The 17,034-nt window shown below is 40.6% G+C and overlaps 1 protein-coding gene across 1 annotated transcript in view; it reads left to right on the top strand.

Annotated features, from left to right (window-relative positions):
* The window catches only part of ATP9B (ATPase phospholipid transporting 9B), a 225,279-nt gene that overhangs the window by 53,909 nt on the left and 154,336 nt on the right, over positions 1–17,034 (top strand). The window contains exon 7 of the mRNA XM_007449962.1: positions 7,977–8,028. Within this exon, the coding sequence (XP_007450024.1) occupies positions 7,977–8,028 (52 nt within the window). The remainder of the gene's footprint in view (positions 1–7,976; positions 8,029–17,034) is intronic.

The following is a 17,034-nucleotide window of genomic DNA, read 5'->3' as shown; positions in this document are numbered from 1 at the left end:
CTGAGCCTGCGCGTCCGGAGCCTGTGCTCCGCAATGGGAGAGGCCACAGCAGTGAGAGGCCCGCGTACCGCAAAAAAACCCAAACAAACAAACAAAAAAACCAACTTAACGAGGGAAAGGTAAATGGAAACAAAAGAGGATTAGAAAGAAAAAGTTTAAGTCCATGTAGGAAGAAGCCGTTTTAAAAACCCCACAGTGGTCAGAGGTGGCTGTTGGCAGGCCGCTACTGGCCCGGAGTCTGGAGGCCTGGGCTGTCTGCCTTTGCGGAGAAGCGTTTCTGCCCACACAGCCTTCCTGAGTAACAGTGACTGAGGGCATAGTCTTTTTGTTCTTCCTTTTCTAAGGCTCTAGAACAACATTTTAAAAAATATAGAATGAGAGGTTTTCATAAGGCCTCTTACAGAGGAGTGTGAGCCCCTGGTACCAGCTGATAGCCACATGGGGACCCATGGGAACATACCCAGCCTGAGCCGCCTGTGGGGAGGTTGAGTGAGAGCCTTCCTCCTCAGGAGGAAAGCGGTCTTCACCTCATTGCAGTAAAAATCTGTACACAGAGAATGCTTCGGGCTGTGTTTGTCGGATTTTACGGAAAGGAGAAAATTAAACATACTGATTTGCAACTTATTTACGTAGTATTCAGTTATATGGGTACTGTAAGTTACTAACTTTTGGTCCATCGTTAGATTTTGGATGGTTTCTCTTTTCTGCTGTGAGAAGTGCTATAATGAACATTCTGGTACATACATCCTTTTAGGACTCTATAGGATAAATGCTGACAAGAGGGATGGCTGAGCCATATGTTAGTCATATAAATTTTGATGCAATTTTTAAGAAACAGCAACCTTTGTTTTCTCAAGTTTCTGAGGTCAGGAATCTGGATGCAGCCTAGCTGCATCTCCTGGCTCTGGGTCCCCCTTAAGGCTCTCAGTCAAGTTGTGTCAAGGTATTAGCCCAGTAGCCATCACCTCCAAGTTCCACGGGGGTGGAGCTGATGCCAGTCTCACTCTTGGGGTTGTTGACAGGACTTGGTGCCTCTTTGGACTCAGGGCCTCAGTTCTACGAGCTTTAGGCCTGAGGCCACGCTCATTCCTGGACACATGGGCCTCTCCACCGGGCAGCCCACCACCGGCCTGCCAGCAGGAGGGGTAAAGAGAGAGTGTGAGTGCCAGCAGAAGGGTTTCACAGTCTCCGAGACCTAGACTCCAGAGTGATGCCCCATCACTTTTTGTTTTCCTCTTGACTTTTAGGAGGATGTCTTGTGTGTGTTGTGTTGAAGGTTAGGATAGAATCTCTCTTTGTGAATCAAATGAGTACTGTTTGGCCTTTTCATTCTTTCATCTCTTATCTCCTCCTCAACTTTCCTATTTACCCTTTTTTTCCCTTACCTTTGCTGTTTAGTCTGATGTAGCAGTGCACTCACCTTCCTGTTTTCCCTCAGTCCTCCCATTTTTACTGAGTAACAGGTGCACCCTTCTTGGCCATCTCATTGGTCATACAGGTAGATGTGAAAGAGAGATCTACATCTGTGTCTGGGTGTTCCTCTTCAGTGTCTCTCTGGCCTCACAGGTGTCTTCTCCATCAGTAAGAAAGATTGGTGAGCGACATAGGCCTCTGTAGACATCCAGGTAAAGGTTTCCGTTTGATGTGGAGCTGCACCTCTTTGTGTTTGTTTGTTATTTCAGTGTCCAGTGGATAGCACGTTGTGGATGACACACCAGTGCTACATATATGTGAGCATGTGTGTGGTATCCTGTGCTACTCTGAAATTTAAAGATTTGGTAGCAGAGCTAAAGGGAAGACTTCTAAAATGTTTTCACTAGCCTTAAGGAAGCACTGCTGCATACTAAAAAATAGGGGTGGCACCACTTACCTGATTTAGTTTTTTATATTGCCAATTGTACTTTCATTTTCATATAAAACTTTTTCATATATTTTACTTCCCTGGAGAACATTGAGTATTCTGAAGTTTAATAACATAGTTTCCAGTAACTACTGGGAAATGATAAATTTTTAGTAGTAGATTCATGGTATTTGTCAAACCAATTTTGTGATTTTTGTAGTGATAAAAGGTTTTTTTCTTCCCAGTTGATATAATCATCATAAGGAAATAGCAGAGATCTGGTAGCAAATGGCTCTGTCCTTCTACTTTTTTTTTTTTTTTGCGGTACGCGGGCCTCTCACTGCTGTGGCCTCTCCCGTTGCGGAGCACAGGCTCCGGACACGCAAGCCCAGAGGCCATGGCTCACTGGCCCAGCCGCTCCGCGGCATGTGGGATCCTCCCGGACCGGGGCACGAACCCGCGTCCCCTGCATCGGCAGGCAGACTCCCAAGCACTGAGGCACCAGGGAAGCCCATATTTCTCTTTTATTTGACCATATTCCTATTTATAAAGTAATGTTTGCGGTACGCGGGCCTCTCACTGCTGTGGCCTCTCCCGTTGCGGAGCACAGGCTCCGGACACGCAAGCCCAGAGGCCATGGCTCACTGGCCCAGCCGCTCCGCGGCATGTGGGATCCTCCCGGACCGGGGCACGAACCCGCGTCCCCTGCATCGGCAGGCAGACTCCCAAGCACTGAGGCACCAGGGAAGCCCATATTTCTCTTTTATTTGACCATATTCCTATTTATAAAGTAATGTTTGGATATTTCCATGGTGGATTTTATGTTATAGGATAGTTGTAATTTTTTATCTTAACATGGAATTAAAATTAGTGCATCGATATTCATTTTATGGGTATTTAAAGAAATAATGCTAATCAGCTTTGGCTCAGTGTTATAGATGTCAGTAGCCGTAGAACATGGGAGAGCAGCAGCCTGGGACAGAAAGTGGAAAGAGGATGATGCGGCCTTCAGTGTTCACTGCGTTTAGGTTTAAACTCCTAGTTCTCCAGTTTCAAATTCAGCCTGGGAGAAGTATGTGTTTGACATGTATCTGGAAATTGGGAGGGTAGGACCGTTCGGAGTCCAGGTCAGATGATCCTTTATGCATGCGAGGTGAAGCAAGAAATTCCAAAGATTATCTCCCAGCTTAATAAGGAAACCTGAACAGTAACTGAATTCTTACACAGGTGTATGTATCAAAATCTCAGCAAGGTTTTTTCTTCGTTCGTTTGTTTTAGTTTTAAAGACAAAATAAGATTTTTCCGAAACTAATTTGGCAAGGCACAGGCCCTAACATGGCATAAACAACCTTGACAGGGAGAATAAAGTGAAAAGAGTCACTCTCCTAATGTTAAGGCATCTTCCTGCTACATTAATTAACATAGGGCAGAAGAAGAGTAGAGGCAAAGATAATGAAACGTCAGAGGAGAACCCGGAAGTAGACCCACCCAAATATGCTCAAGTGACTTTTGACAAAGTGCAAAAGCAATTAAAATGGAGGATGGGTAGCCTTTCAGCAAAAAACAGGCTGGAACCAGTGGACATCCATGGGTAAAAAATGAACCATAATCTAAATGTCACACCTTATATAGATATTAAATCAAAGTGGACCAGGGACTTAAATATATAATGTAAAACTGTAAAACTTTTAGAATAAAACAGGAGAAAATATTCAGAATCTAGGGTAGGAAAATAGTTTTTAGACTTGACACCAAAAGCACAATGCATATAAGGGTGAAATTGATAGATTGCATCATTAAAATTAAAAATTGTGCTTTGTGAAAGAACATGTGAATATGGTGGAAAAACAGACTGGGAGAAAATATTTGTAAACCATATATCCACAAAGATTTGTATCTAGAATATGTAAGAACTCTCAATACTCAACAGTAAAAAAGAAATCAAATTAGAAAATGGGCAAAAAAAAGTAAACATTTAGCCAGAGAAGACATACAGATAGAAAATAAGCATATGAAACGTTATTCAACATCATTAGTTATCTGGAAATGCAAATGAAAATACAGTGAAATATCACTACACATATAGCGGAATGGCTACAATGAAAAGTGATGACAGCACAAATGCTGGCAGTGACGTGAAGACAGTGGATCACATACAGTTCATGTGGGGTTATCAAATGTTACAGCTATTCTGGAAAATCATTAGACAGTCTGTTAAAAAACTGAGTATACAACTATCATTTGACCCAGAAGTTGAACTTTTGGACCTTTATCCCAGGTAAATATTAATTTAGATTGGCACAAAAGCTTGAACATGAATGTTTATACCTGCATTATTCATGATAGCCAAAAATCAGATATCCTGAACGGGTCATGGTCGAAGAAACTGCTGTACAGTATACCATGGTAATTTCATATTAAGAAAACACAGGTCCCTGCTCCTATATTGCTCAGAGTCTTGAGAGGAGGGAAAAATAAAAAGTATCCAATAATTATTTTGAGGTTTCTAGTTTATTTATTAATGCCTCATAGAAAATAAAACAGGATAAGGGAGTAAAGGGTAATGGTCTAAAATTAAGATAAAAATTCCATGTATGATAGTATCAAAGGAATAAAATACTTATAAATAAAATCATGGTTAAGAATAAACTTAACAAAAGAACAAAACTTGTACTTTGAAAACTACAAAACATTGTTAAAACAGAGTAAAGAAGACCTGGATAAACAGAACGACGTCCCATGTTCATGGATTGGAAGCATTCATATATTAAAATGGCAGCACTCCCAAACGGATCTGCAGGTTCAGTGCTGTCCCTCTTAACATCCCAGCTGTCTTCTCTGCAGAAATTGACAAGCTGATTCTAAAATTCATATGGAAATACAAGAGATTCAGAATAGCCAAAGCAGTTTTTAAAAATGTGAACAAAATTGGCGTATTCACACTTCTCCATTTCAGAACTTTCTACAAAGTTAACATTAATCAGGACAGTATGGAATTGGCATAAATTAAACATTCAGAGTCCAGAAATAAAGCCTTAAATTTCTGGTTAACAGATTTTCAACAAGGGTGCCTAGAAAATTCAGTGGGATGGCGCTGTGTTTGGGTGGGTGCTTATTTTTGACCCAGTACTGATTATGAGAGTCTTCATTTTGTTGTGTGCAGCGGTAATTCATTCATTTTGTGGTTACATAGCATGCCTTGTATCCATTCTACTGTTGGTGGATATTTGGGTTGCTTCTAAGTTTTGCCTGTTAGGATTGATACCTCTGAGTCATACTTGACCATGTCTTTTGGCTCACATGTGCACACATTGCTGCTGCGTGTGTACTGAGGAGTGGACTTGTTGGATTTTGGGGTGAGTGTGTATGTTGCACTTGAGTACTTACTGCAGATGATTTTGCAAAGTGATGTATCAAATTATACTCAGGTCAACAGTGAGTAAGAGTTCCCATTCCTTCATGTTTGCCAACACTTGGCATTGCCAACCTTTTAAATTTACCATTTCCAAATTGTACATAGTGGTTGTGGTTTTAATGTGCATTTCTGTAAAGACTAACAAAGTTGGACACCTTTTCATATGATTTTGGATATCTTTCTCATTTGGGAAAAGCCTGTGAGGATCTCTTGCTGTTTTTCTTCAGAGTTATCCTTTCTTAACAGTTTGCAGGCCTTCAAGTATTCTGGATGGGAGTCCTTTATTAGTTTTATGTTGTGAATATCTTTTCCTTCCTAGTGTGCTTTGTGGAACAGAGATGCTTAATGAATTCAATATATTATCATTCAAAGAAAAATTCTAATGAAGTCAACCTTATTAATCTTTTCATCTGTAATAAGTTTTTTTTTAAAATTTGTGGTGGTAGGGGGAAGGAGTCTTGTTTAAGAAATCTCTTCCTACCAAAAAGTCATGAAAATATTCTTCTGCATTATCTTTTAGGTTTTATTGTTTTGACTTTGACATTTTAAAAAATTTTATTTATTTATTTATTTTTGGCTGCGTTGGGTCTTTGTTGCGGTGAGTGGGGGCTACTCTTCATCACGGTGTGCGGACTTCTCACTGCGGTGGCTTCTCTTGTTGCGGAGCACGGGCTCTAGGCGCCCAGGCTTCAGTAGTTGTGGCATATGGGCTCAGTAGTTGTGGCTCGCAGGCTCTAGAGCGCAGGTTCCGTAGTTGTGGCGCATGGGCTTAGTTGCTCCACGGCATGTGGGATCTTCCCAGACCAGTGATCAAACCTGTGTCCCCTGCATTGGCAGGCGGATTCTTAACCACTGTGCCACCAGGGAAGTCCCTGACTTTGACATTTAGAAGTATAATTCGTTTGGAATAGATTTTCGTGTTTCGATTGAAGTAGAGGCCAGGTATTATCTCTTCTCATCACCCATGGGTATCTAGTTTTCTCAGCACTGTTTATTGAAAAGATGTCTGCAGTGCCGGCTTTCTCATAAATCTGGTGTCCATGGATGTGTGGGCTGACTTCTGGATTCTCTGCTTTTACATTAATATAATCATCCATCTTAGTGGAATACCATCTTGTCTTAATTATTCTATTTTAATATTTAGTTTTGTTATATTGTACAGGCAGCTCTCCATGTTGTTTCTCACACTTGTCTAGTCATTCTTGGCCTTTGCATTTCCCTGTAAATATTAGGAATATCTTGTCATTTCCCACCAAAAAACATGTTAAGGTTTTGATTGGGTTTGTGTTGAATGTATAGGTCAGTATATGCACACTTCACATCTTTGCAATACTGTGTTTTCTAATTTTAGAACATGGTGTTTTCTATTTCCTTAGGCTTCATTTCATTTCTTTCAGTAATGTTTTACAGTTTTTTGTTTAGGAGGCTTGCCCATCTTTTATCCGTTTTATTCTAGTGCTAGTTTTTTCTTATTACCGAAATGGGCATATTTAAAGAAATATTTACCTTCTTGCTCTTTGTTACTGGTATGCATGTTTTTGTTTTCTGTGTCATTAATTTTGCTTATATTTGTTTACATCCTTGTACTTTCTTCGGGATTTATTGGCTGGGTTTTTTTTCCTGCTTTCAAATGGATACTTAGTCCTTTGTATGTTTTTAGCCTCCCTTTTCTGTTGTATGCAGTTTAATCATGTGTATTTTCCTCTTATCATTTTCCTGACTTCGGTTGTGTTCCACACATGATACGTTGATATGTTGCGTTTTTATTACCATTTCATGAACAATATTTTCTAGTTTCCATTGTGATTTCCCCCTTCACCTAAAGGTTCTTTAGATCTTAACAGTTGCCTAAAGAAATGTTAGAAATAAGTAGCTCTGTTCTACAGCATATCTTCTTTCAGCTTTAACAATTTACGTTTGTTTTTGTTGCTTGCTGACTGACAAGTAGTTCATTTCTTTACTGTGTGTAGATAAATCTTAACTTAGGTCTTAAGGAATATAAATAATTCATGAAACTATGTGAAGTATTCTTATTATAATTATATTTTTCTTTTAGTTTGTACAGCTTTCCCAACTAATTGATTAATGCTAATTAGTATTACTAATTATTATTAGTAATACTAATTAATACTAATATTAGTAATAGTGATTAAATAAATGTATGAATAGTGACCTTTGAGTTTTTCTCCTTTCCTGCCTTGTAAAAAGAATATCTCCTCAAATTTGTGGGGTTTTGTTTGCTCAGTTGTACATTTATTCTTTCATTCAACATTTATTAAGTGTTTCGTTTTTGATATGCTCTCTTTTGTGTTAGGTGTTGGAAGAACACTGTCCTCACTTTCTAGGTCATTTAGTCTGATTGGGAGGCCATCATTTGTTTACAAGGCAGTAACTATTATACTGTACGTGTGAGTTGAGGTACAGCAGAGGCCACAGAAATGGTAAATATTTAACATTTTCCAGGAAATGAAGTAGGTTTCAGGCCATCACTAAATGCCATTCACACGGTTCATTGATGTGGGACAAACTTGGAGGTCTAACGGAAATATGAGTTAAAATATTCATTTCTATTATACAAATTCTGAATGTTAATTGTTTCAGCATAGAGTTGAAATATAACATTATTTTAGTTGTTTTTAGGAGCTATTTCTCCTTTGGAATGGAATTGTGTTAATTTGTAAACTTGCATATAGATAATTAATATTTTATATTACTCTGCAGGATCAAAGAATTCCATCGGACATGGTATTTCTTAGGACATCAGAAAAAGCAGGTATTTTTATTTTTATTGCTGATGATTGGTTTTTTGGCAGTTTAATTTTCATTTTGAAAGATAAAAGTTAAATTTATTCTTGTAAGAATTTTTCTTTGAATGATAATATATTGAATTCATTAATTTCTAATTCACATTTAACTGTTTATGTTTAAAACAATGATTTTACTGTGTAATATGTTGGTTTAAAAAAATATCCTTTCCTATATCAAGTGAAAGTTTTCATTCAAATCCATTTTGATATCTAAATAGATGGTGATGTTCCTCAAAACTTGATTGCTATTCTGCATTTGCACTTTTATTTCTCATTCAGCAAACATTTATTTAGCACTTACTATGTGCCAGGCACTACCTGTTGCTTAGAATACAAAAGGGAGTAAAACCGAGTTGTTCTCTTCAAAGAGTTCATGATCTACTTATTTATGGAAGTACACACATTGACGATTAGCAATACTCTGATTGTATAGATAGTATAAATATTAAAAGGCATGTGGAGGGCTTTGCTGGTGGTGTAGTGGTTAAGGATCCTCCTGCCAATGCAGGGGACACAGGTTCGAGCCCTGGTGTGGGAAGAGCCCACATGCCGCAGAGCAACTGAGCCTGTGCGCCACAACTACTGAGCCTGTGCTCTAGAGCCCACGAGCCACAACTACTGAGCCCGCAAGCCACAACTACTGAGCCCGCACGCCACAACTACTGAGCCCACATGCCACAACTGCTGAAGCCCGTGCGCCTAGAGCCCGTGCTTTGCAACAAGAGAAGCCACCACAAGGAGAAGCCCACGCACCACAACGAAGAGTAACCCCCGCTTGCCACAACTAGAGAAAGCCCGTGTGCAGCAAGGAAGACCCAATGCCGCCAAAAATAAATAAACAAACAAATAAATAAATAAAAGACATGTGGGGGTAATGGGAGGGAACAGACAATTTGCCTAGGTGAGTTGAAATGGGCTTCACAGAAAAAATGATACTTATATGACCAGAGCTTTAAACAATAAGAAGGTGCAAAAGGGGTAATGAGAAGGAAGCCTCATGTGGTCAAGGAGAAAAAATCCATTTGTTGGAAATCAGGAAACCTAAAATCTAGCCTGCTTTGACCAATTTCTAATTATATGACCTAGCCACGTGGTCATACATTTTCATCATCTCTAAAATGATGAGAGGTTTGTCAAGTAATATCCAAAGTTCCTTCTGCCTTGTATTTCTAACTTTGTTGCATAAATGAGCAATATTTTTTTTTTTTTTTTTTTTTTCAAGGCGAGCATGCATTATACACTCTAATCACTAGGTTTGGTAATTTTGCTTCTATCCTTCAGTCATGCATCCACTGCCTCCCAATGTCTGACACAAGTCTTTATTTTTTTTATTTTTATTTTTTTGCGGTATGTGGGCCTCTCACTGTTGTGGCCTCTCCCATTGTGGAGCACAGGCTCCGGACGAGCAGGCTCAACGGCCATGGCTCACGGGCCCAGCCGCTCCACGGCATGTGGGATCCTCCCAGACCAGGGCACGAACCCGTATCCCCTGCATCGGCAGGCGGACTCTCAACCACTGCGCCACCAGGGAAGCCCTGATGAGCAATATTTTTATGGGAAGCTCAGCATATGTATTATTATTTGTAGCATGAAAACTCTAGAAAGGACATGGTTAAAATTTAGAGTTGTTGATTTCGTTTTTTCTCTATTTATAAACAGCGAGTTTTTTGTTGTTTTGTATTTTTTTAAAAATTTATTTATTTGTGCTGGGTCTTATTTGCGGCATGCGGGATCTTCATTGCCATGTGCGAGGTCTTAGTTGTGGCATGCAGGATCTAGTTCCCTGACCAGGGGTCGAACCCGGGCCCCCTGTGTTGGGAGCGAGGAGTCTTAACCACTGGACCACCAGCAAAGTCCCTAAACAACGTTTTTTTAAAAGGACATTTTAAGTCATGAGAGAGAAGAAAAATGTTTTCTCTTTTCACCAACTGTAGTTATGATTACTTACATCGTAAGATGAGGCTGCCATTAGCAGAAGAATTCAGTTACACCTAATAATCAAGTGGCCTCTGTACACTTGATACCTTTACTTTATTGTGTGCTATTTAATGTGTGGTTTTGTTTTTCCCATAGGGTGGAGACTGGAGAACTACTTTTCCAGTCCATTTCCCTTTCCTGTCCAGTTAGATGGGGCCATGCCCTGAGGTATGGCCAAAGGAGGGTGGCTGAAAGTCATGTGTACCACTTCCAGCCTCGGCTTTCCCTGTACTGGCTATGTGTCCGTGACCAGGGTAACCCTTGGAAGCTGCCTGTTGAAGATGGCAGAGCTTCCCTCAGTTTAGGTTCCTTAATGTCTGTGTGGAACAGACTCCCCTCCTATTCTGTCACCAAGTGGTCTCTATATGACAGAGAAGTATTATTAAGTACCAGAGTTGCAAGGTTTATCTTTTACAAATAGCTAGTGTTCCCTTAACACCTGCAGAGCTGTGTCAGGCAGTTAAAACTCTGCCTTTGCCTTCACTTCTTGCTTGTACAGAGCCTCAGAGTCAGCCAGGTGTGAGAGATTCGGGCCTCTCAGGTTTTCAAGGGCATTGTGTGCAGCCCTGCACTGGCAGGTGGCCTTCTAGGCTCTCGGGAATATGATAGAGCTTTTGCTCCTTGTTATCTGATTTTTCAGCTTTTCTTTTCAATTTTTTGATCAGCTTGTTTACCCCAGCTTTAACCACCACCCAAGGTAGCTGTGACATTAAACAATGGCCAATGTTTGTTTTTGACAAACATTCCAGGGAAAACACATTCTCAGTGAATGAACTGTGGGTTGAGTCAAATCCAGACAAGCTCTACCTGGTCAGGTGGTTGCAGTTGTCTGGGCATGGGGTTTGGGGAGTCCTAGCCCTGGTTTCTTCCCCTCAGTGGCTACCAGACCGTTGGTTTTCTCAGCTACTGTGGAGTTTGACTGGGGGCAGGGTGCTGGAAAAGGGACAAGTCAGAACACCACACATCTCACTCATAGCTAGATTTAGCCGTGTTTCTTGAATAAATGCACCTGGGATTGTTGCAAGTCTTTGATTATTTTCCAGAGTTTTGAAAAAGTTGCTTTAGACACTTTTTGCTTATGTTTTCATTACAGTTACGGAGGAATGGGTTTTCAGAGATTTTTACACTGCCATCCCTACTTATTTATGATTTCTTTGTCTTTGTTTGTAAATGTATTCAGTAAAATGAATAACAAAAAGTTTGCATTTGGGAGATACTTTTTTTTTCTTTTTTGGCTGCACCACTCGGCATGCGGAATCTTAGTTCCCCAACCAGGGATTGAACCCGTGCGCCCTACACCGGAAGCACGGATATTTTTTTTTTTTTTTTTTTTTGCGGTACGCGGCCCTCTCACTGTTGTGGCCTCTCCCATTGCGGAGCACAGGCTCTGGACGCGCAGGCTCAGTGGCCATGGCTCACGGGCCCAGCCGCTCCGCGGCATGTGGGATCTTCCCGGACCGGGGCACGAACCCGTGTCCCCTGCATCAGCAGGTGGACTCTCAACCACTGCGCCACCAGGGAAGCCCGGAAGCACCGATTCTTAACCACCGGACTGCCAGGGAAATCCCGGGAGATGCTTTTATATTTAATTCCCCTTGTAGTGATCATAGTAAGAGTATATGTAAGATTAAGAATATTATGCTCAATGTGGAAATGGCTTTAGGTAATTAACTTAGAAGAAATAGAGTATACAAATTATGTTAGGAGATAAAATGTGAACAAAATCCATCTCTTTAAAGCTGGAAGATTGTTAGAAATGTCCATTTTTCAGAGGAAGAATCTGAGGGCTAGTAAATGTTTGCTGAAGCTTTAGAAATTGTTCTTCAGCCACCGTATCATTGTTATGGCGTAATAAGATAGCAAAACATGAAGAGAATATTAGAGCATTAGGCAAGTGAGATACTCTCTGAGGTGCCAACTACAGATAAATAACGTTATATCCAAATTGATTATGTTTTAAAAATGTTTTTTTTCCTCAAATTTTGCTCTGTATTCTGTGTTGTAGGGACAGTTTCTCTCTGTAGGGTAATGATATTTAATATTTTGGAGGTCATGGGTGTTTCTGAGAATCTTAAGAATTATCACTTTGTTCCTCAGAAAAATGTACATAATATACATGTATGCTAAATTTTAATTATTTAATATATTCCTGGAAGGTTATTAATGGCTCCAAGTTTAGGACCTTACTGTCATCTGTTTTAACCTGTGGTTCTATTATATTCCTCAGTTTTATGATTTTTTTCTGTCAAATTTAAATTGTTAAAACAATTACTGTTACTCTTACGGAGATACTAAAATGTCAGATTACTGTTTCATGATATTTTTCTTCTCTTTATAAAATGGAGCAGACAGCTTCCCAGCTGTATAAAATGTGTCATAACACTGCTTTCAATCAAGGATTCTTAGCTTTAGAAATTCTGTTTGTGTGACTTTACATAATTATTTAAGATTTTAAATTAAAGCCTTGTTTTTAAACATACATGTTTAGAATTTTTTGTGTATCTGCTAACACTGTTAATATTACTTTATTATTTTTCAGTTTCAGTTCAGAAAACCCAGGTAATACATTGCCTGTTATAGTAAGAATCTCTAAACCCTAGCCAGTATGAAAGTCTTAAATCTACCCAGCGTGTTGAGTTTGGACAATAGCCACTGGGCGTTTGTCAGTACAGCTCAGTGAGTCTCTTCGTGGCATCATATTGACGGTGTATTAATACAGGGTATTCTGTTGGGCCGTCAGTTGATTGTTTAGAATGTACATGAAGCTGTTGATGGATCTGGTGACTGATGGCTTAAATTCCAATTAATCAATTGCTTCATCAGTTTCTTAATTCAGATCAAATATCTCCTGAATGCACACAATTCTTTTAGTGGTATTAAGAGAAATTAATGCTTTAGAACTAATTTTCATCAATCTCTTATAAATGCCAATATCTTTTTCACTTGTCTCCTAAGTGATGGCATTATCGTTTAAGTGTTTGGGACATATTACAATAGCTCAGCTGTCACTTGTTAGAGGGCGAGGGGTAGGTAAATGACACTGTACTCATCCACATTCTCTCTGTGGTGCTATTCATCTTGCCACCAGCTTAAAAATTTCATGCAGAGTCATTAAGTCATATAAATGATTTAGAAATTAAGTTTAATGGCAAACGATCTGGTGTTACATATGCAAAGTCAATGTCTATTTTTCTTTTCTTGGGCACATACTGTAGCCTGTCTCTTTCAGACCTATTGGATTTGTGAGCTGTTGCAGGCAGTCTGCTAATATTACAGGGTAACTTATTACAACATATGACAGACTCATGTGCCCTGTCTCACAGTGTCCCATCAATTACTTTATCACCACTTGATGTGGCTCTCCTAGGTGACATATACACGAGTTGATCTTCATTTGATTGTCATTAAACCTGTCCTTTGCTGTCAACTCTTGTCAGTTATACCAAATAAAATCAAGTATTCATAAGAAGTCAGTAATAGGATATAAGCAGACCAATTTAATAATTCATCTTTACTGAGCCTTAACTGACATCGGTTGTAGCTAGTGCTTGCTGTTAAAAAATTGCTAGATATACTTCGTGTAAGACAAGTCAAGTTGGCCGTACTTCTGATTTTGCTGCAGTTCATTCCCTCTCTCTGTCTTTCTCTGTCTCTCTCTTTAAATCATATCAGTTACTGTGAGCCTAGTAATGTAACTGTACTTGAAGATAAGTAATATGTCAGTTTCCTCTAAATTTTAAAAATAGTGTGTAATTATTTAACATGAGGCATACCCTTTTACTTTTAAGAATGGCAAGTATATTGTTTCCAGTGTTTAATAAGTTTATAGACATCTAGATAAGGTATTAGTTTCACTTTTAGAAACACAAAATGTTTGAAATTTAAGAGACTGTGGATATTCTCACCTTTTCCTATTTTCTATGTTAGAAAGCAAACCTGGAGCAGAGCTGTTGGCATTGATGTCTCAAAGTTTGTGTCATACAGAATCTAGAATCCAATCCCTTTTAAGTTGCTTTTATACTTTATAAAACACACACATACAGATATATATAACCATGCATATATTTAAGTGGAAAAAAAAATCAATCTTGAGAAAAAGGTTTAAGTGTAAAATAGTGGGTACTGCAAATTTCCTTGTACTCCTTTTTAGTTGAAACCAGTTATTCTCCTTACCATAAATCTTTTTTTTAATTATTTTTTATTTTTTTTATTTTTTGTGGTAAGCGGGCCTCTCACTGTTGTGGCCTCTCCCGTTGCGGAGCACAGGCTCCGGACGCGCAGGCTCAGCGGCCATGGCTCACGGGGCCAGCCTCTCCGCGGCATGTGGAATCTTCCCGGACCGGGACACGAACCCGTGTTCCCTGCATCGGCAGGCGGACTCTCAACCACTGCGCCACCAGGGCAGCCCCATAAATCTTTTGACAAATAATACATAACAAAATTTATTTACATAACTAGATATATTTTTCAAAGTGCGTGAAATCAGATGAAGGTCTCATAGATATATCTTCAACTGATGAAATAGGTGATTGAAAAATCTTTTCTTAGCTCTCTATCTTATTATGTCTTACAGAAGTGACTTAACCTGTATGAATCTCCTAGTTTCATGTTGGCAACACTAATGCCTGTGCCATCGGTAGTTAAAAGGATTAAATGCACTTGGTTAAAGAATCAGTGGGGTGCATTTCAGATGCTGAATTGCTGGTGGCTGTAATTGGTTGAAAGTGCATTGGCTCCAAGAGAAAAGTATTTGGTATTTACGCAGAGTAAGAGAGCAAGGAAATGCTTACAGATGTGCAGGGGTCCATTTCTTCTAGGGGTGGATGTGGATTCGCACGGACCCATTTTAGTTTTAGAACATTGTGCGAAAGGTGCAGTGGACTAAGCTGTGTTAAGATGTGTTCTTACACAGCTACCTTAGCTAGTTCCCCAAATTTCAGAAATAATTAGCTAAGTAATAAGTTTCTGGGGTATACCACTCGCTGGCAGATTTGAATAGATTTTCCTCTACATTTTACACGACCACTCCAAAGTCAGTCTTATTTTTTCCACTGTGCACGTGAAAACCTTCATAAGGTGAAGTACCTGGACAGGGAGCTCAGTGAGTGGGTTATTAGGCAGCGCTCAGCCCAAGGCCGGCTCTTCCACTGCTACACCAGCTTTTAAGTTTTTTTTTTTTTTTGCTGTATGCAGGCCTCTCACTGTTGTGGCCTCTCCCGTTGCGGAGCACAGGCTCCGGACGCGCAGACTCAGCGGCCATGGCTCATGGGCCCAGCTGCTCTGCGGCATGTGGGATCTTCCCGGACCGGGGCACGAACCTGTGTCCCCTGCATCCCCTGCATCGGCAGGCGGACTCTCAACCACTGTGCCACCTGGGAAGCCCAGCTTTTAAGTTTTGAATTGCCTTCAGTACTGTTGACGTTTGGGGCCTGGTATTTCTTTGTAGTGGTGGCTTGTCTCTGCGTTGCAGGGTGTTGAGCAGTCGAGTTGAGCAGTTGAGCAGTCGAGTTGGCCTCGACTCCCCGGGTGCCAGGAGCACCCTCCCAGCCCCCACCCCCAGCGCCTACTGTGAAAACCAAGTCTCCAGACGCTTCCTGGGGACAAAATCGCCCCTGGCTGAAAATCACTAGAGGATTGTTTCATCGACGAAAATCCCTAAAATAAATCTTCAGTATTCAGTTGTATATCTGTTGAAAGTAATTGTTTTAATATCCTTCAGAGATCTTTCTTGGTAAGAACAGATTGATCCTGTGGAATTTTAGCCATGACCTACCCCAGCTCCATGTGAAGGAAGCTTCTGCTCTAGGCCAGTGCAGCCGAGAAGTCAGGGCCTCCGTCTCCCTGCAGCCCCCAGGCGAAGGCCAGGGCCTCACCCTGGAGGGGTGCCCACCCGTCTAATGCTTCTGTTTTGCTGTGGTGATCACTACTGAAAGCTGACCTGGCATACGGCAGCCTCTTCCTCTGGATAAAAGGGAAAAAAGGCCATGAGATAACTTATTGATGAAATTAGCTGCTGAAGTGGAGAGGACATGCAGTGTGAGCTCTACTGCAGGACCACGTTTGCAGTCAGCCGTTCACCAGAGCTACACTGGTGCTGAACTGCGCTGATCAGTAGTATAATTCTACATGAAATTGATGGATAGGAGCAAACACTGATAGACAGGGGAAGGGGAGCTCGGAAATACAAATATGAGAAAAGTACAATGGAAAGTAGTCTCCATCTTTGCGGGTGTTCAAATATGAATTTAAATGTGAATTTCTGTAGTGCAGTTTCAGTTATTTGCAGTGTTCTTTTCTGCAAAGAAAAAAGTTTGTATAATACGTTTGGTGTATATTTTCTGTGTTAATCTGAATATGTTTCTTAAAAAATTTTTTTTATTTTGTACCTTTTTAAAAAAAATTTATATTTATTTGTGGCTGTGTCGTGTCTTCATTGTTGCGTGCAGGCTTTCTTCAGTTGTGGCGAGCAGGGGCTACTCTTGGTTGCGGAGCACGGGCTTCTCATTGCGGTGGCTTCTCTTGTTGTGGAGCACGGGCTCTAGGAGTGCAGGTTTCAGTAGTTGTGGCATGCGGGCTCAGTAGTTGTGGCTCTCAGGCTCTAGAGCACAGGCGCAGTAGGTGTGGCGCACGGGCTTAGTTGTTCCGCGGCATGTTGCTCCACGGCATGTGGGATCTTCCCAGACCAGGGCTCGAACCCATGTCCCCTGCATTGGCAGGCGGATTCTTAACCACTGCGCCACCAGGGAAGCCCTGTACTTTATTTTTGTAAGTTCACAAAAAAAAGTGAGAAGGCGGCACAGAGATTTCCAGTACACCCCCTGCCCTCACACCTGTGTAGCTTCCCTCATCATCAGCATCCCCCACCAGATGATGCATTTGTTGCAGTTGATGGACTGACATTGACACATCATCCTCACCCAAATTCCATAGTTTACATGAAAATTCACTCTTGGTGTAGTACATTCTATGGGTTTTGGCAAATGTATAATGACATC

Source organism: Lipotes vexillifer, unplaced genomic scaffold, assembly GCF_000442215.2.
Source record: "Lipotes vexillifer unplaced genomic scaffold, Lipotes_vexillifer_v1.1 scaffold1012, whole genome shotgun sequence".
NCBI lineage: Eukaryota > Metazoa > Chordata > Mammalia > Artiodactyla > Lipotidae > Lipotes > Lipotes vexillifer.
The sequence above is the reverse complement of the archived record's forward strand: the minus strand, read 5'-3'. Positions and strand labels throughout refer to the sequence as shown.